This window comes from Astatotilapia calliptera, chromosome 15 (assembly GCF_900246225.1).
Source record: "Astatotilapia calliptera chromosome 15, fAstCal1.2, whole genome shotgun sequence".
In the NCBI taxonomy this organism is placed as follows: Eukaryota; Metazoa; Chordata; class Actinopteri; order Cichliformes; family Cichlidae; genus Astatotilapia; species Astatotilapia calliptera.
In genome coordinates this window covers 37,157,870-37,179,328 of record NC_039316.1, presented here as the reverse complement: position 1 = coordinate 37,179,328, position 21,459 = coordinate 37,157,870, and the positions used below count along the sequence as shown (strand labels likewise).

General features: G+C 40.7%; 1 protein-coding gene across 2 annotated transcripts in view; it reads left to right on the top strand.

Moving 5' to 3' along the window:
• Positions 1-21,459, top strand: part of negr1 (neuronal growth regulator 1) — a 168,528-nt gene that overhangs the window by 122,241 nt on the left and 24,828 nt on the right. Inside the window, exon 7 of one of the 2 annotated variants that reach the window (XM_026142484.1) lies at positions 13,277-13,318. The exons of the other annotated variant lie outside the window; for it this stretch is intronic. Coding sequence (XP_025998269.1) covers positions 13,277-13,318 — 42 coding nt within the window. The remainder of the gene's footprint in view (positions 1-13,276; positions 13,319-21,459) is intronic. 2 annotated transcript variants of the gene reach the window in all.

The following is a 21,459-nucleotide window of genomic DNA, read 5'->3' as shown; positions in this document are numbered from 1 at the left end:
TACTGGATAAAAACACCACCTGAAAAAGAAATTTAGGTTTGAGGCAATAGCGTCACAATTACAAAGGCAGCAACACAGGTCAATCCTGCTAAGTTGAATACCAAGTAGGAGTATGACTCAGATTTTAAAGAGGGCTCCGAGCCAGCCCTTTCACAGCTTTTCAAAGCCCATAAGGAATCTTTCCGAGTTCCAAAAAGACCCAAATATCAGAGGCCAAACTCCTGCAGTATCACTGATAAACAGCATTTATTTCTCATAGTTAGAAGCATTCTTTTAAATAAATAAATCAGTATGTGTCCACAAAATAAATGAAGTCATCCCTGCAGAGATACTTCAGCTATGCTATTATAGCTCAAGTTTTCATTCTTTCATGCACAACTCTTCAACATTGCCACCCTGACTGAATCAATATTGCATATGAATAAATGAGGTGGCTCTGCTTTTTCATTCAGTGCTGTTGTCTGCCTGAACACAACCTTAGACCTTTCTGCTGGAGAGAGAGGCTCTGTGTTTCTAGGATGAGGCTTACACAAGGCTGTCTGTTTTCACCCCAGACCAGCACTTACCCAGGCCCCTGCTTGCTTAAGCATTCAAAACAACTAATGAAAGGGAACTGGAGATTGAAGGGGGAGAAAAACACAACGCTGCATCAAAAGCTGTTATACAGCCAAATCATACCTGTGATCTCATTCATCACTATGTTCAGCAAATACAGGAAACAAGTACATTATTTGAGAAAATGCACACTTGAAACCAGTGCTGCCAGGTAATTTGGGCTGTAACATACTGCATAAGACTGGACTCTCACACACATCACATCACCACACGCACTCGGGTTTTTCTTTATGCACACTTCCTATAATTTATAATCTTTATAATCTCTTTCTGCTATTTGCACATTTTTTACTGTAAGTTTCTAAGTTAATTTGTAAATTTTTGTAGTAACCTGTAAATTGTAAATACTGTAAAACCACTGTCATTTAATGGTTGGGTTTGCACAGCTACAAGCATTTCACCCCCATGTCATACTGTGTATGGTTGTGTGTGTGTGACAAATAAAATTTGAATTTGAATAACAGTTCTGCACATCCTCAGTTTGACTTATGTGTCAATTTTATAGCTTTATTTGGAACAAACGATCTATGTGCTTCAGTCACATCACAGAGTTTTACAGATTTTTACCCTGAGTGAGATTTCTTTTTTTAAATCAGAGAAAATATCCTGACTAAAAAAAACGAGAAATCTCTTAAAATAACAAGCAAAAAAAAAAATTTTTTGTAGTTCATTCAGTAAACTAAGCCTAACTTACTAGTTGATATACAATTTATGAAAGAAGAACAAACTCTACTACACAGCAAAATCTCCAGTGTTAAATTAACACTGGAGAGTGTCTATATGGGTCCACACCTCTGAGTGTTAAATACAACACTATTGAGTGTTAAATTAACACTTTTGACAGTGTTATATGTTTAAAAGTAACCTGGTCAGTTTTGAAGATTAACAATGGCTAACACTGAGCAGTGCTGATTTTCTAACACTGGAATATTTCTAACATTTTGAGATATTTTCCAGTGTTGTATTTAACACTCAGAGGTGTGGACCCATATAGACACTCTCCAGTGTTAATTTAACACTGGAGATTTTGCTGTGTAAAAACTCTACATTTCTCTCGCATATTAAGTGTAACGCACATCTATAGCACCTGTTAAACCTGAATGGTGTATTATAGTTCTGCTTTTGTGAGTATGCCAGGGTTCACCGGGTCCAAGCGATGTAAATTTTGAGCGCAAAGCTCCGTGCCGACGTGCACATGCCTACCAATTTTCTGTGACACCCATTGACACATTACACTACAACACACCAATGCATATACCCTTCAGGTGCACTTCAAGCAGACTTCAAAGAAGCATAACAAGAATGGCTACTCATCTGTGATGTCTGCAGCTCTCCATGACGGTTCCCGCAACCGAGTATAATCCCTGCCTTAGTGGTTCTACAAAGGGCCTTACAATTCACTCACACACACACACACACTCATACACCACTAGTAGAGGAGCACTGGACCCAAGGATGCTGTGGCTTGAGATCAAAGTTTTCTCAAACAGCAATCTTCAAAATTGAACTTTCTGACCATAATCAGCTTTTTGAAATCTGATCTGTGCGTGCCACGAGCCGCAGCTCAGAGCTGAAAGATGTAGGAAAATATAAGAAGATGTACAACGTGCAGGCACTCAGTGTTAACCAGCATGTGAGTGAAAGGCTTCTAATAATGACGAGTCCAGTCGAAGCAGCTCTTGTTTGGGGACTGTGGGAGAGCATTTGTGTGGTAGACTATCATTGTATTGTTTTATGTCTCATCTTTGTGAAGCTCCGTGTTTGAATAGAGATCTTCTAGCACATAAAGATGCCGGGCTTAATCTTGTCCAGGAGGCAGAGTATAATATACAAGTCATACGTTTATATTATACCATCTGTGCATGTTTTGACAAAATATAACGCAGTGTTGTTACTGCATTTAAAAATGGAAAATAATAAGCACACTGGATAAGGTTTGGAAGGAGTGTGATGTGTTGATACTACTGATAGTTATGATTTCTAACACTTTAAGGAAAAAAATGTGATAAGTTTGGCACATCAGCATTGGGAATAATGATAATAATTCTAGAATAATAAAAACGTAACACGTGTGTCTGAATGAGGTGGCTGTGCATGCAGAAAAAATACTGTAGGATTTTACTAAATGGTAAAAAGTAATAATAATGCTACGTTGCTGGCTGTCACTTGGTGAAATCAATTGCAAAGAGGGTGCAGCACGAAAAGCCTTCCTGTGCAGCTTACTGCTACTACTGCACACATAGCTAACATGAAGACACCGACTTGTCTGTGGACGTTCTTGAAATTTGAAAAAGTCCAACGCAAACACTTTTCAAAAAGTGCAACTTTTACTTTGAAGGCGAACCTTCTCCATTTCCATTTTTCACTGCACTTTTCACCTTCACTGCTTTGAGAGTGGTTGCCAAGTGCTTGCAGACATGTCGGCATTTTCCATGCAAACTACTGACAACTGTAGCAATGTGCAATTGACCAAAGCAGGAGGTTTTTGGTGAAACACCAAATACATCCACCAACCACTTGCCAAAGTTGCAGAAAACATACATTTCCCTCATGACCCTTCGTAGTTACCAGGGGGCCACTGAGTGATCTGTAGGCCTGTGTGAAAGGGGGCTTTAGCAATCGACTTCACAGTGACTGCCAGCAACCTCCAACAACCACTCTCAAGCAGTCCGGAAGTACATATTTCCCTTGCAACCGGTGGTTGTTGAGATGATCTTTGACAGGTTTCCTAGCAAGATTAATACGTTTCCAATTCTTGGTTCTGTATGAGAAAACATAGATTCATAAAGGTTGGACGAGGTTGTTTGACGATGATAACCTTTCACAGTTTTGAAAGTTGCAGCAGTAGATCCGTTCTCTACACTCTAGGCTTTATCACAGTCATGATGTCTAGTGACTGGAGCCGAGGGCGGCGAGGGTCAAGGTATAGATTAGGTGAAGTGAGCCATCAGTTCATTTATTACAGGCCTAAGTGAAGTTCTTCATTGATCATTAAAGTATAATTGGCCCATTTTGTCAGACTGCCCAATACACAGAATTTATCCAAAAAAAGATAAAGTTCTTAAAATGCCCTAAGGCTTATTTGCCAGTGTAGTGCTTAAAAGGCGAGGTCTGTCGATTGTTTAGTGAACAAACAACCTGAGGCCTTTTTTTTTATTTCCAGGAAAGAAATCCACTATGAGCAAACTTTTAGGAAAAATTCCGACATGTTTGATGACTCCACTTTCCGAACGCACATATTTTTAAAGCTCCGTGAATTACTTTTCAACATCTTTCATTCCTGAAAGAGCAAGACACTTCTTTTATGAAATATCTGTCTACAATACATGCATTCAGGAACGTCTTCGTGAGTTCTCCCTACTTTTTGGTGGGTGTTTGAGTTTTTCTTACACTCTTCCATTATTTTGCCCAACTGAGCGACAAAAAAAAGAGATTAAAAAAAAGCAGTGACATCGTGACTGAGGAACATCGTTTTCTCGATGTTTTACAGTGAGAGCAGTGGGAAAAAATCTATTTAATGTATTCAGTGATGAAATATGAACAGGTAAATTAAATTATTCACTAGTTTGCACTGCACTCTCTGATGATAACATTGTCCCTAGCAGGCCAGAGACTCAGACTACAAAAAGATATTTCTGTAGAGTTGGCAATTGTCAAAGGAGCACTCCACTCTCCTGTTTGTGTATGCACAAAGAACATCAAAGGCTTGTCTCAGATTCTCAAATGGATGATCTTAATGTGACACTAGCGAGGCCTCAAAGGCAGAGCGGTAAAGAAACCCTCGGAATAGAAAGAGGAGGCAGCTTCCTGTGCTGCCACCCCCAACTTCTCCCCTTCTCTTTATCTCTTTGTCTGTCGTTCTATCGTGGCTTTGTCTGTCTGATTCTCTTATCTCGTTCTCTCACTCTTTTTCTCCCCCTTTCTGCGACTGTTGTCACTCATTCTTCCTTTCGATCACTCTCTTCCTCTCAGCGAGAAACACACACAGGCACACACAGAGTCTTGCCCCTCCCTTTGTCTCTCGTGATCTAGAAGAGAGGCCGTTTCCGATGTCGCTCTTAATGAGAAATGGCAAGCAGTCGCCGCAGCGCACCTCATCGCTACGTTGACGCAAATAACAAAACCCAGAGGTGAGATTTCACCACGGGTGACTTTGGGTTGCTATTTTTGAACCAGTCAATAGCTATTGATGAGCAAGGGGGGAAAGGGGTATGCATATTAGACTGAGCATCGTATATAGTGAGGTGAATTGTAAGTAGAAGAACAACGTGTGGAGGGATATTTATGGTCATGTCCAGCTGTCTCTGTGGTTGTTTGCACTGCACTGTGAACTGAGGGTTATCCCTATTCAAAAAAGAAAAACAAGAGAAAAGGAAGTACAATAAAGCAAAACACACAAGACCTCAGAGCTCAGTGTCATTGCTCTGTTGTCAGGAATTTAAAGCTGAAAGGTCCTTATCTGTCAGTGGTGTAAATCCTTTTTGTCTTAACCTTACAGAGTCACTTTAAATCAATCCAGGAAAAGGTTTGCCATTATCGCTGATGAGATGAACTGTGACTCAGCAAAGCCTACTCCCAGAGAAAGTAAACACATTTGCCTTCAATTCAGAGCAGCCAGTGGAAGACAGATAGTTGGGTTTCTGTTTCAAATCAAATAGGGATGAAAAGCAGAATTTGCATTCTGATCTCGTCTCGCTTTCGACATGGTAGGCTCTGACTAACGCCTGGGTTTTTTTATACGAGTTAGGTGCTGTGTTTCCTCACTGTCTGCTCTATTCTGCCAGTTATGTCAGAGCGTTTTGGTTTTCGTGCTTTTAAACCATTAGTCAGGGATTGTGATCTCTTTGAGCCAAGTACCACTTTAAGCTTGTGTTAAAAAGCTGTGGTAAAACACAAACTGGGTTCTGTGGAGCAGAAAGAAAGCATATAGCCTCTTTGTCACCACTCTGCAGCACTTCTGTGCGCGTGTGTGTAAATCTTTTCATACTTTGTGAATACCACAATGCCCAGTGTCATCGGTGAATGAACAAATATCAAAGTGAAACAGCACTGGTCACAATTGTCTGTACTTTTAAACAATTGTTAAGCTACAAAGGTGTGATGGATTGGACTGGGTAATAGTTATGAATGATGCATAGAAATACCCCAAAATAACTTTTTGTCCTTCTGTATGATTTCAGTTGAAATGTGTGATTACAGACGAAGCCGAGCTCGCACAGGTTCAGTTTGCACTGATTCATTATCAGTCTCACTCTCAGTAGCTTTGCTGTGTTTTCCATATCACTCTGTAGCAAACTGAGCCGCAGTGTGCATACAACAGAAACGTAATCGCAGTTAATGAGGGTTCAGCTTTCGGCAAAAATTCTATAGTGAAACCTGCGGAGTTTAAAACCAGATCGATGCACTGGTTCCACGCTCTTTTCATTACTGAAAGAAATGTAAGGCAACGTTGCGCTGTGAGGAGTCTCGTCAAGAAAAGCGTGAGTGGGTTTGGTTTGGGAAAAGGACAACACAAAAAATGATAGATATTCCCATTAACTTTTGCCAGAACTGGCTGACCTGTCACGATCCCTGCTTCTCATCTTGGACAAGTTAATTAAGGAGTAAATAGTTTATCACCGCGCGGTTGTCAGTCAGCATCTGAAGCCACAGCATTTCCTGAGGTCACCATGCCCACGCTGACAGGGCATGGTGACCTCAGGAGCTTTTATTCACTCCTAGCATGTTTTCCTTCAGTCTTTGTTTCCTCTATAATTAGAGCTGGGCGATATGAGATTTTTTCATATCACGATATGTTTTTTTCATTTCAGGCGATAACGATATCTATCACGATATAAGCCAAATAACTATATTTGTAAGATTTAAATGTGCCGTTGCTCACAAGTAAAATGTGAAATAATCAGCAGCTTGTTTTTATTTAAATATTTATTTCCCATAATAAGTTCAACAGGGTAGATGTACTTAAGGAACATGAGACTTTTTCAGATAAATAAAGGCAAATATTGCAAACTACACAAAAGGCAGCTGCTAAAGCGTTTAAGTTTCAAAATAGAACAAACGAAACAGACTAAATTGTCAATTCCACTTAGAAACAAAATATTAATTCTAAAAATAAATCTTAGTTTGTTTTACAGAAGAACAGACAAAACTGACTAACTTTTGTCAATATCAAATAAACTGAGAACTAAAAGGAAATTCTCAATCTCTCCTTGTTGTATAGCTGAGCTTTTCAAACAGTTTTAACAGTTACTTTAGTCTGACAAAAGCCGAATGACGAATTAGCGCTTCCAGTCAGAGACTGAGGCTACGTCCACACGTACACGGGTATTTTTGAAAACGGAGATTTTCCGTTTTCGTTTTAAAAAATAATCCCGTCCACACATAAAGGCAGAAATGAAGGAAAACGCTGCTATGAACATGCCAAAGCAGCAGGTGGCGCTAGATTCCTAACCGTGCCGAAATGTCGGCCAATCAGAAGTCTAGAAGCCTCGGTGGGAAAAAGTAAACAAAGCTGGGGCATAGAAGCAGAACCGAGTCGTATGTGTGGACGGACAGTAACTGTGTGTATATGTAAGCATTTAAACACTGCAGAGAGTAGAATTAACAGTATTGTAGAAATTCATTTCACCGAAACAATAACGTGGCGCACAGTGTGACGCATGCACCAGTTTATTGTATTTCCAGACTTGCTTTCGGCACATTTACAGTGCACGCTACTCTGTTTTTTGTCAGACTTGAAATAGCCGAAATACCTTCACACTACGGAACTTCTATGGCTCTTCCGTTCGACAATCTCTCCGGCATTGGAACCATCATCTGTTTTCTCTATGGAAGCCCGTTTCCGCCACTAAAAAAAAAAAAAAAAGGATCCATAACTCAAAATTTCGAGTTATTTTCTCGAAATTTTGAGTTTTTTTCTCGAAATTTCGAGATAATAACTCGAAATTTCGACATATTAACTCGAAATTTTGAGAAAAGCAACTCGAAATTTCGAGTTAGCGCTGCCAATCAGTAATCTACGTGAATGACGTCATTTCCATGTTACCCGGAAGCTGAAGCCCTCAGCTACAAATGCTACAGCTAAGCTACCGGTATTACATCCAGTCGTGAATTGCTGAGTGTTTTCAGCCTGGCTTCACAAATGATGAAATCCCTGTGTTATTAGCTGAATCACATGGTGTTACTATCAGCAAACATACTTTAATTTGTTGGGATCCGTTTTTGAGTGCGCGGTCCTGCACCATATGCTTCCGGGTAACAAGAAAGCGACCTCATTCACGTATATTTTTGATTGGCAGAGCTAACTCAAAATTTTGAGAAAAGTAACTCGAAATTTCGAGTTATTTTCTCGAAATTTCGAGTTATTATCTCGAAATTTCGAGTTATGGATACTAGCTTTTTTTTTTTTTTTAGTGGCGGAAACGGGCTTCCATAGTTTTCTCTTCAGTCACGCTCGGTTGATTTTTCTAGTCGGCACACTCATTTCCTCCATTACCCGCTGGCTGCTTCCCAAACAAACACACGTGCGGCTTGGCACTTGTGCTGTACGTAACAAGTCACGCGACGTGACGCTGCGGCTGTGATTGGTTCGGCTCTGCGCTAATTAGTTTGGATTGGCTGACCTTTTTTTTTTTTTTTTTTTTTTTTGAGGACAAGAGCGGCGAGGTCTATCGCGATAGCTTAATTTCTCTATCGAGTAAAAGTTACATCGCGATACATATTGTTCTATCGCCCAGCTCTATCTATAATGTTAGTATGCTATGGCTGTTTGTCTGTTGGGTTAGTTTCATTGCTTTGCTGTTGCTCTTTAATTTATAATGAGCAGGAATTATTGGCATTTAAATGCATGCGTCGATTTTCGTGCCGGTGGCTGCTCAGTTTGCTGTTGCGTCACGGAGACAAATATATATTGAGTTCCAGTCTTTCTGTTCATTTGCATGGTGTTATTAAAAAATAGGATCATATCACAGTGCTTGCCTTGTTGCTGTTATCCAGTTATAATTGGAGTATACTCAATAAATTGGTGGAATTAGTCCTTTTCCACTTGTAGTTTTGGTGCTTTTCCGTGAGCTGTTACTGTATATGGGATCCAGAGTGTATTTATATTTTGGCTCAAGATGTCATTAGGATCCTACTGTATGTTAATTTGCAAGTAATCAATATTACCGAGTAATATGTCAGATAAAAAGTGCACGCCTGCTGCAGCCTCTCATGTATAGTTTAAAATGTTTCACTTGAATCAGTGTCCCGCTGCATGATTATCAGCGGGCAGCCAGCGTGTTGTCTAAACTCCTTCTCAGGCGACAGCGTGCTCGTCGCAGTAATGTAGTTATTGGGGATTTGTGGTCGCAGCAGAATCCTCATTGCTGTTCGGGTCCATCGACAGCGCCCTCAAACAGCCGAACCTTTCTTCCTCCACATCTAACTGTATAACCTTCAGCTGTAAACGTTCACTTCCTTGACTCGGATCTCTCACTTGATGAAATGAATGAAACATGGAATTAGTTCTGGCAGAGAACTGTAATCAATCTGGAATGGCTGATTGACACCAGCTCTTATATGTCTTACAGTAATTGGCTCTTTCAGTGATTGGCTCATTTTGCAGTAGTTTATAGTAATTCAGGTGCACAGCACAGATATTACAACGTGAGCCTGATGATTGTTCCTCTGACAGCCACACCGCTAACAGCCGCAGCACCCTTTACCTTCCCGCACGCCCTCCTTGTGTCTTAATTATGATTGTTGTTTTGAAGAAGACATCATTCATGTATGTTTATGTTTATTTATGTGTTTATTAGGTGAGTTGAGCTTCATCAGCACACCCTCCCTCCCCCTCATTCACTGACAGCTCCTCAGACAGCAGAGGATTTTCAATCAAATCTAACTGTGTAACAGTTTTTTAAAAAATGTTCATGATCGTTTGTGGGCCAATAATTATTTTTAAAAGGGCCAAAAATCATTGCAGGTTGTTTCTGACGGCCTCTTACTACACATACACATGAGCACTGTGTGTACACTGCACACACACATGCAGAGACACACTCTTTATGATTTTAGCCGAGGTATAACAATCACCAAGCTGGCAATCCCTATTTCAACTTCCCATTTCATGTGCTAGATGGAAGTGAACTTCGGTGAAAAGACTGAGGCTGCTCACTCCAATTTTCTGAGGAGTCCTCCAGCTTAATTGGTCAAGCTCTTATCCCCCAGCCCACCTCGGCTTAGCCCTGAAGGAGATTTTCTCCGCCTATACCTCTGCCTTCATTTCCTCCCCCCCCCCACCTGCTCCCCACTCCCACCTTTTGAGCAGTAATCGGAAGAGACTGATGGAGAAGAAAAAGAGTTACTCTTCCTCTCTCTGTGTCACTGCTCAGCCTCCCTCAGGCAGGAGAGACACTGCTGGCTAGTTGGTTAATGAATGTTGTGTTCATTTGTCACGCTTATCAATCACTGCATGTGTAGGTGTCATTTTGACACGTCTCCTCGTCTGCCATTGTTGTCGATGATGTCGTTCGCTCACGCACCCTGTGATTGTACCTGAGTCACGGAGCAGAGATGCAGGAAAATGTGAGCAAAAGGTGAAACCTGAAATGTGGGTGTGTGATTACAGCCTCGAACGCAGGGGAATAATATCGAGTCCAGGCGGGGATTGGATGGCTGCGGCGCATCGTGCTTCAGCCAGGTTTATTCATCCTGGTTTAAAATGACTCCTCTTTTATATTTGTCCGCATTGGTTAGAAAACAGAAGCGTGTCCTGGCAATATTGGACCGCTGATTGTTTTCCAGCATTAAAACCATTGAATAGAAGCAGCGTGACATAATTTGAGGGCATTTTTAGAGCACGCACATATGAAAAAGACACTGAATAACTTTAACGTGGCGAGGCTGCCATACGCTTTATTTTCCCCAAAAGCGCCCTTAGAGTGTTGCACCATTTACCTGTCTTTTGAATGCCTGCATTTCCATATTTAGGCAATCATAAAAGCCATTAACATTTTCCAGTTGCACTGCGATGATGTTTGGTGCTGAAGCCCAGCAGGCAGTGGAGCTTATTCCCGACAACACCCCACCCACCATTGCCGACTCCTATAGGAGGCACAAAGCACTTTATGGACATTCATCCCTGGATGAGCGATCCGAGTGTGTACCCACACACACTTGCCGCCATTAAAAATGAACAAGGGCGAATACTTAATTGGGCGGCTCACAAATGAGCACAGCCTTAAAAACGGACCATTCCATCATCATGGAGGAATAAGTGAGGAAGATGTTCATGCAGGCATGTGTCCCTGCATGAAAAATACCTTGATAATTCTCTCAAATGGAGCAGCGGAGATAAATTGGACACTTACAAAGGCTCGGGCTATATCCAAGTTTGTCTGGAATCTCCTCTTCCTATATTTTATGGCTCTAAGTACGGTTTTTACTGCGGCATTGCACAAACACGCCATATTTTATCCATGGAGGTTTAATAGGATTAGTGATAAGTTTTATTGACCCAGCCAGTAATTAATGAGTTTTGAGATTGTTGGCTCTGAAATGTGACTTTATAAACTCAGATATTGGCACAAACTCGCATACCAAAGACATTTTGTGTTTCTTTGTTAAGAATCTAACTCTGAACACATCTCATACAGGAGAAAACTCCAAGAAGTCTCTTTGGAATAGCTGCCTGCGTGCAACCCATAGAGCTAAAACGGATGTGTACAGTTTTAGTATTAACTTCTCCTTATGCTTGTAATGAGCTAAAAATCTGAGCTGGGCTCTCTGTGAACACTGGTTCCTTCAAATCGAGTCAGATAAATCTCTCACATTATCCCTTCACAAAGAACAAAGAGAATAGCAATCCATGAAATAAAATAGCTGTGAAAACTAATGTGTTTTATCTCGCAAAAGGAGCTAGCTGCGCGAGAGGCCGACCGGCGTATACAGTATGTGAAATGATGCGTCGCTCTCCTGAATGAGAGAGAAACTCCAAGTCGGCGTGGAGCTACGAGGGAGAGATTGCATGTCAAAAGATATGTTCCACAGTAATGGAGGAGTGTCTTGAGAGCTCATGAAATGATTCAGTGGTGAATCCATGCTCAAGTATTAATCAGATAGCACCCGGCTGGCTGTTTGAAGAACTGAAAAGAAACTCTCTTCACATACCGGGTCCCCCAGGACTACTTAAAGTGGAAACATTTGTGGAAGAAAAGATGAATTCGACCATTTCCTCACCAATATACCGAGGGAAAAAGGCATATCATTTCACGTATGAATACTGATTCTTGAACAATTTCCACCTCAAATAGAATGATGAAACGACGTGAAAGCAAATGTTTTATTGTTGTTGGCATAACAGTGGCTCGGTAAAAGAGTAACACAGTGATTACACACTTGTTTGAGCGCTTCAGAAAAGCAACACAGACCACAGATTGAGAGCATGGTGGGGACTACAGCGTACCCTCTTTTGCCCCGCAGGTGAAGTGCCCATATTGAGTTCCCGTGTAAATGGATTAAAATAGAGAGACTAAGTAGCCTCTGCACTATCGCTAACGTGGCGCGGCACTGGTGGAACGACAGAAAGTCATTGTATTCCTCGTGTGAATGTTTTTAAGGCGTAATCATGGCTGCTTTGATTTCTCTTGTGACATTTAAGCTCCTCTGCTCTCATGAAGCCTTTTAGGAGGAAGGTGGCTTGTATCTTACATAGCGCCTTTGCAGGAAGTCTAAATATTTTTATAGCCTATCATGTGCGAAAAACACATGATAGCGATGCCGACTCCTGTATCGCTTTGAGTTTAGCCCTTATGGTAAAGAACAGCTTTGATTTTTGCTACACATTTCAGATTCTGCTCTCAAGTGAGTCACTGCACAAAGTGGGTACAGATTTTTCTCAAATTGAGTGCTTGTTTACCAAACAGCTATGTTAGATCAAATGGGCAGCAGTGTTTGCATTACACTGATATCTTCATACCAATTTAGTCGACAAGGTGATTGTTGAGTGTTGATACGAGATCTGCGGGGGGGGGGGTCGTTGCTGCATATGTGACACAAGTACAAAGATTTATGTGTCATATATACTTAAAGAGCACAAGCTAGCTGTTTAGATTGCCACACTGGATGTTACTTAATTCCATCAGCCTGAAAGCTATTCAAGATTGAGTTCCTCCCTCAGAGGAAGGTTCCCATTGTTGCTGCTTATTCTTTAGCGCCTTCTCCAAACACGATTTGGAGAGAAAAAATTAAGCCGAGTGTTGCTACTGAAAAACTACCCCCACTAAGTGCAGGTGGCCGAGTATTCCTGAAGAGAAATGAAGACTTTTCACCAGGTCACAAAATCCCTTCAGGGTTTGGGACTGGCTCCGGCTGCTGGGTTCGCCCTTGTTCTTTTTTTTGTCTTAGCAGCAATTCATGCAAATCAGAGGCAACTGGGGGGAAAGGTGCTTTTTATTAGCACGAGGAGGTTGCATCTCGCTATAGCCATCGCTCCTTAATGCACGGAGAGGATTTGTCGTCATTCCCTGTCCTTTTTTGTCCTTGCATGCATTATTATTATTATTATTATTATTTTATTTTATTTTTTAAATTTTTATTTTTTTATGTCTCCATTCTGTTAATAATACATGAATGTCCTCTTTCCCTCCCCTTCCCTCTCCCCCCCTCTCCTCCCCTGTAGCAATTATTGAACCCACCACCACTAGTGCTGTCTCAAGCCCAGGTCAGTATATGTCACCATGCTGTACACCAAATCAGCAACGTGAGCCGCTGCCTCATACTAACCTGAGCTGAAAACCGCTCCTCCATCTCGATTTATTTCAGTTGGCTGGCTGGAGTGCCTGCTGGGTGTACAGCTTCACTGTATGTCTTTTATACTCTATATTTGCATTTATTCTTTTTTTAATCTTTTGTTTTGGGGATTTTTATTTTTTGGTAATTGTTTTTTTTTTTTTGGCTTCTTCAGTCTGGCTACATTATTCTTCTTGCAGCCTGTGCCATCACACTACCCCGCCCCCTTTTTTCTGCCATTACAACCCCGCCTCCCCCACCAGCACCCCCACTTGGATCAAATAGCGTCATCAAGTGGCTGCTCCATATTCCGTTGGGTCTGATGCTTTTCATAATGCTGATGGCTTCTTTCTCTCTTTCTCTCAACAACACTCTCCTGCTCCCCGCCACTCGCTAAATGTAGTATACATGAAAGGCAGTACACCGTCGGTGGTGAAGGGCCTGTGGTTGGTTTGTTGTTTGCAAGATGGAATCTCTGCTGCGCTTGTAGTTTTCTTCCCCCCATTCCAAAAGGAGAAAAAGGGAAAACTACCTCCCCCCCCTTTCTGTCTCTCTCGTAATATTCCTCAATCATTTCCCCCTACTTTCTCTCTCTGTTCTTTCCTCTTTAAAACAGTCCTCTGGCGCCGTGCCACCCTCTTTAACCTGATCTCCTCCTAGTGCTGTTGTCAGTGCTACACTGTCGACGTCGCCCTTATTTCCCCCTCCTCACTGCATTCTGCTGCTTCCACATTCCAGCCCAGAATAATCCCCTCTGCCTGGCCGTCTCTTCTCCCTCTCTAATGGTTTTAAGCAAGTCGCAGAATGTAATCTCTCATGGTGGTTACATTATTTATATATATTTTTTTTTTGCTTAATTGTGCTCATGTGCACAGAAGCACACTGGCACTAAAAGCTTTCTCTGACACAGATGCGCATTGTAGACGCTGAAATGAAAACATTCTGAAATATTCTGATGTGCCCAAATGCACCTGCACTTACAGTACATACTGTACTGTAATCACACGCGAGGATTCGTATTGCACGATTTATCTCCTAGGCAGTTCTCGTGACTTTTCACCCGGCTCTGTGGAAAGATGACATTCTCTACCTGTCTGTCTGAGCCAAATATAATTATCCATGGAGATTCTGTCAGATAACAAGTTAAAATAAGCTCAGCAGCAACAAACGGTCCTGGCATGGCCCTGAACTCTCATTTGATGTAATGCTAGCAGAACAAATGACAATTTCATGGTCCAAAGGAACACCGGTGGTTTCAATCGTGGAGATAAACTCTCTCAGTGAGCCACTGTTTTTGCTTTGTTCCAAGTTGTATTTGAAGTTAATTTCTCAATGCTGCCTTCACTAACTGGCTTGGTAAAGGGAATTATTTTAGATCCCAAACATTGTATAATTAAGTTTCATAATTATTATTTTTTTTACCAAGTTATTATCTGCTTTTATTTCCCCTATGAATGGGTTTGGGGAGATGTGGTCCCAAAATAAGAATGAAATTTCTTGTCTGTAAGGTAAAAGAATCCGAAGATCTGAAATGGGGGGAAATAAATAAATAAATCTCAGGCCCCACAGCACTTGGCAGTGTATGTTTCAGTCCATTGATCAAGGGCAAATGACAAAAACAAAATCAAATTACAAAGAGAAAACATTGTTAATAGGAAACATCCGTCACTGTGCTTTTATTTCTAACCTTGCTGGGCCAGTACTACTCTAATAAAAGTCGTCTCCAATGGGCCAAAAAAGCTATTGTGTAGGTTAATTAAATCCTATTTTTATGGTAGATGTTAGATTGTTTGACTCAGCACTTGTATAATCTGATATCCCACAGACACAGCTGTACACAAGCTTAGTTTCCCACCCAACAGGAAAACTTATGAAATATTTCTAAGCAAGATTTGGGATGTGAAATGACACCATTAGTCGCAAAAAGCTGCAGTTCCTTTAGCGCTGCTAAATAACAGCATGGACCTCTACGTGAATGATGCTCCATCCCTGATAAACATTGGAGCTCACATCTGCAAAACTAAATATATCATGGCTGAAATTCATAGAAGCAGGATTCACTTGGCTTAGTTGCCTTGTGTTCAGGAAAGCTGGTCAGTAACCCATTCATGGTTTATCCAGTGAGGACTGTCATACTGCGATGGGTCACTACTTGGTCTTCAGTATGATGTACTACAAAAGATCAAACAATCAAATGTCATGCCTGATGTTTTTGAGACAATAATTGTATCTTAAAAGCCTCAACCTTTTACATAATTGATTATACACCACAGTATACACAGTCTAAAACAAGGCAGCACGGTGGTACAGTGGTCAGCACTGTTTCCTCATAGCAAGAAGGTCCTGAGTTCAATGCCACCATTCTGCTGCTTCTGTGTGGAGTTTGCATGTTCTCCCTGTGTTTGTGCAGGTAGGTTCTCTCTGACTACTCCAGCTTCCTCCCAAAGACATAATAGGGGATAAGTTAATTGGAAACTCTACATTGTCCATAAGTATGAAGGCGAGCGTGAATGGTTGTCTGTGCCTATGTTAGCAACAGACTGCCGACATGTCCAGGGCGTACCCTGCGACCCTGAAAAAGGATAAGCGAATGGATGGATTTCTAAAACACCATGTTAATTAACTGAATGTTTTTAGAAGGACATTCAAATCTTTGGATGTTGACAGACAGATTTCCAAGATGCTATGTTTCTGCATTTATAATTCTATGTATTATGTGCATGGTAAGGCAAGTTTATTTATATAGCACAACAAGGTGATTCAAAGTGCTTTACAGAGACATTAAAAAACAAAAACAAATCAAAGCATGATTTAAAATTGATTAAAAAAAAGTAGATAAAATCAGTAGTTAAAATGTAAGTTTTGAAATTTAAGCTTAAAAGTGTGGATTTTGTGTTTTATTCAAATGCAGCTGAGAACAGGTGAGTCTTCAACCTGGATTTAAATAAACTGAGTGTTTCAGCTGATCTGAGGCTTTCTGGGAGTTTGTTCCAGATATAAGGAGCATAAAAGCTGAATGCAGCTTCTCCGTGTCTGGTTCTGACTCTGGGAACTGATAAAAGACCGGATCCAGATGACCTGAGGGATCTGGAAGGTTCATACTGGGTCAGGAGGTCACTGATGTAGTTTGGTCCTAAACCATTCAGAGCTTTATAGACCAGCATCAGAACTTTAAAGTCTATCCTCTGACGGACAGGCAGCCAGTGTAAAGACCTCAGAGCTGGACTGATGTGGTCCACTTTTTTGGTCTTAGTGAGGACTCGAGCAGCAGAGTTCTGAATGAGCTGTAGTTGTCTGACTGATTTTTTAGGTAGACCTGTAAAGATGCTGTTACAGTAATCAAGCCTACTAAAGATGAATGCATGGACTGTAAGGTACAAGGACTGGACTGAAAATGAATGAAAAAGCAGCCAAAGTCCAAATAAAAACCTTCAGAAAGCCCAGAGAACTATTGTTTAAGACTACTGTGAAAAGGTCTGCATCCTCAAGACAGTACTGTATAATATGAAGATGCTACTGACTCACTACAAAAGCACATAACTGGGACTTTGTTTGGGTATATGATCAAACTGAACAGTTGGTGAGTGATAGGAGCAGATTGTAACACGATTCCTTTGGTAAATGTAACTAGTATTCTAACGTCTACACAGCTGTGTGAGCTGTAAGGCCTAGTATAACTGTACAGTTGTTGTTTACCACCACAAAAGCATCTTTGACCTTTGACTATTGAATTGCACCCATGGAGATCAATACAAATCATTTCATACTTTTATCTTATTTTTTCTTTACCTGTTTTATTATGTCATACAGATACATTCACATTTATCAGGTAACCACACGCACAAAGGGAAGCCATCTGTCTCTGCCTCTTGAGATGATGTTTTATGTACCGCACCGTGAAAGTTTATGCTGTGCAAAATGGTAATATACTATTTGGTGACAATCAAGGCCTTAAGCTTATTTTATCTTTAGCATATGGATCTGCATGCATTTACCCAAACAAAGCACTGCTCCAATTCTCTAAAGCAGCTGGCTTGGTGCCACCCTATCCTCCCAATGAAATGTAGATCTGAGATAAGAGTGTTTGCTCCCACAGGTTTTCACTACTGTTTATTCGGATCACTTGACTCTAAGAAAACAGTGTTCTTAACACTGTACTGAGCCGCATATCATGTCTTCATGAGGCAAGATGCACAACTGCTGCTGGTTCGAGGAGTACTGCATGCATTATACATAACCGAGGTACCTCACTCTAATTCCCAGGTGCCATGTTAACTTCCAAATAAACAAATTCAGGCGTGAGTGTAGCTAAGTGAACATGATTCACATACTGTTTGACTTTCTCTTTTATCCTCTCATTGGGGCCTAATTTTTCATGGTACATAATTTCCTTTTTTCTTGTTATCTGGTATAATTAAAACGAATTACAGAAAGAGGTAATGCCGATGCTTTCGCGTTTCTGGCATGTGAATCATTTATTTGACCGTCCTCCATTCCAGCATCAAGCTTTAGGAGATAGGGAGAGTGCTTTAATGAGTCTATGAAGGTTTATGTGTCTTGGAAGATAGTGGAGTAGGCTGTTAAAGTTTTCTGGGATTTATTCCCTGAAAATTTCTTGTATCTTTGCAGAACAAAGACTCAGATGAGGGTTCCTTTATAAAGATGTTTTCAAATTGGAAGTTTCAGCGGCTTAATGAAGACCATTTTCTGATTGATTTAGAGCAGGGCTAGGTCATATATCTTGCTTTATTCAAGGTCCAGAGCACAACATCAAAGAGATAATCTACCTCATTAAGTATTCTTCCAAAGTCCTCTAAAATACAAAAGTCACTCACTCAGCTCCCTGAGGTTCAGGGAGTTGTGTTAATCAAATTATTATAGTAAGCCTGTAAAGCTTCTCTAATGAAAGGATAGCTGGCTAATTTATGTCTGAAATTGGGGTAATGTCTTCTTTGGAAGATTACTTTAAACAAGGTTGAATGTGCTTTTGCTCTTTGAGTTTCCTATTTCATCTGATGCTGACGCAAGCAAGACTCTAAGGAAGATTTTGTTTATGTTACACTCTACAAATACACAACTTGGCATTTTTCTCTTAAGTTCTAAATTAATATTTTCTCTTGGCCATCACTTTGTAAATATTAGATTAACTCTAACTGAAGAAGCCCATAAGCACATCCAGCCTGTCTTTGAATCTATATATAGTACTTCTTTGGTGATTTTGTCAGCGTATGACTTTTACTAACTTAAGCATAAAAAATGGTGCGCATTTGGTTTAGTACCTTATTTTTTTATACAAATATTTGCCCTTAGGGGAGGCAAAAAGAATTACAAAGTAAAATTGTATGTGCAGATTTAGTTTCCCTTCTGAGATGGAGTATTAGTTGCTATCAGCTGTAGGCTTTATAACAAAGGCAGTAGGTTTTTTGTTTTTGTACATGCACAGGTTAACTGTGTATCACAGTTTTTCCCCCTGAATATACTACCGGGCTGCCCTGCTCCTTTGCCCTGCAGCAGTGCATACTAAATTCTCGCAATATATTCTGAAACATATGCTCCAGCATATGCTCGATGCCCACACGGACGACTAGAATGCTGATCATTGCATCATAACCTCAGTACTAGGCCATCCTAAAAGTACTGGGATACCTAGGAAACAAAAGTTATGTATTCAAATGAGTCATAAAAGAAAAATTTGAAACAAAGTTGCAGATTTCTTTCACCTCAGCACACAATAATAGGTTTCTGATGCCACAATATGCCTTTAATTTCCACTAGGATTATTTCTGACGGCATGCAGGAGAACACTGATACTTAGAGATTGATATTGGATTTCTTGAATGTCATTGGACAAGTTGAATAGATCTGCCTGTCCTTTGTTTAGTCCCAGACAAAGTCAATCACACTAATCATTCATTACACATCATCGGTTAGATAACACGGTCTTCATCTGCTCTACGGCACCTCTCAAACTAAACCAGCTTTACTTTCCATATGTTGTATTTTTAGCAGTGAAGCAATGTGACACTGTAAGCCGGTTGAAAAGAATCAGGTAACTGATATAAAAAAGGCCTTTTTCCTCCTTCCCTTGGCATTAAATCCAGAGACTGCAGAGACTCTACCACCTCCCTGCTTCTGCAAACCTCAAAGCTCCATAAATCAACCACAGACAAAGTTCCTGAACTTGCACTCAGATAAAACCCATACTGAGATGCTGTGTGTTTTTTTCCTGTTGCTCAGAGGTAGGTATTGTAGACTTTATGGATAAAGTCCTCATCCTGAGGTGAACTACGCCGGATTGCTCAGTACGTGAAACTGCTGTTCTAACAAATAGCACACATGCACACAGTTCAATTACACGTCTGTAGTCAGACGTAGGAGCCAGAAGTGCTGAAGTTCAGTTGTGTCAAGTGACAATTAAAATATAGTCACCAGTTTGACTGCTGTCTACTTGGGTTTGTGAGTCATACCAAGCTAATGACTGCATTAATACATTGCACTTATGAAATATTCAGCAGGATGGAGTATCTCCCACTGTTAAACCTACATTGGAGTGTGCTATGAGTGTGACTGGTAGTGTAAATCCTAGAGCACTGGGCTTGTTGAGACCACATTTTAGTGTGTTAAACCTTTACAGTAAACAGCCCTGCCTCTACTTTACCCAGCATGCCTGGTGTCAGACACACTGAGCTACCCACAGATAATCCTTTTTGGCAGCGCATTTTCTGCTAGCCTTATCAGTTGTGTGGTGGCGAGATCAGGAACCGTGCTCTGCTCCTGCAACGCACTGCCACCCCCAACTCCTGTCCCGTACAGTTTGTTTTGAGGTGTTATGCTGACCTTCAATTTTACTGACCTCTGGAAGGGCCTGATAAGCAGATGGCATGTCATCTATCACGCTTGACCCCCCGATCCCGGAACAATGTAAATAGATCGGGAGTTTTGTCCTGCGAAACTGGAAGCCTGTGAGCTTCCTCGCTCAGAAACCTGTTGTTTCAGTAAACATTTTAAAAACACGTGAGATAGGCTCGACAAATAAAACCTCCATCTCCTCCTCTGATAAAACAGAAATTCTATAATGTCTAATGAAAAGAAAACAGGGACTCAAAAGCCACCAGTGAGTGCATGTAAACACTAAATTATACAGGATATATCCAGCGCTGAGGAAGGCTGAGTTTATAACTCTTCTCGGCTTTATTGCATTATCTTCTGAAATGTCAAAGTGTGCTAGGGTTGCCAGAGTTTATCCATTTGATCAACAGTTCCCTTGCCTTCTGACAACACATGCATTACCATAGTGTAGTGTAGTGTAGTGTAGAGCATATGTTTTCAGGAAATGAAAGCCATTACTTTGATATTATAATAGCACACGATGCGATTGCCTTGTGATCTTCTGTTTTCTCTCTGTAATTTCCTAAATGAGTATTAATCAGGGGAAGTGTTATTTTTTGTTGTTTGGCTGATTGGTACTCCGTTGTTTGTGTGATATTAGTCATTACAGGCTAGGTTTTGTTTTGCTGTGGCTGCCTGGGCTTTTTATTACTGTGCCCTAAAACACATTCTGAGTGCTAATGCTGATTAGTTAAATGTGGGAGATACCGACAATGAAATTGATTTTGTGTTTTACTGTGCTGAGAAGTGTGCTCTAAAACAAAGTGATGGCTCTTTCTCCTTGTTTGCTTTTGGTTAACTGATTATGAAACACTTAAGACATGCTTCAAAAAAAGAAACCTTTTATAATCTGAGGAAAAACAATTATTAATATTGATCGCACACCGTTTGTTACAAATTAAACACAGGGCAATTCTTGGATGGACAGACGAGTCCACACTGGTGAAGGGACACCTCATACATCTATTGGGAACCTTCAATGCCAGTGGAGTAAATGTGGCGTGTATGTCATTTGCTTTAATTAATTCTAACCCCGACATTTTCCTAAAATTAAGCAATTAAGCAACCATGTTGACATAATAGCATTACACAGTTGTTGCAGATTTGTCCGCTGCACATCCGTAATTCGACTCTGTGAGTTTGGAGGCTGCTTGAGTGCAGTGAACTCATGTTTTAAACTTTGTT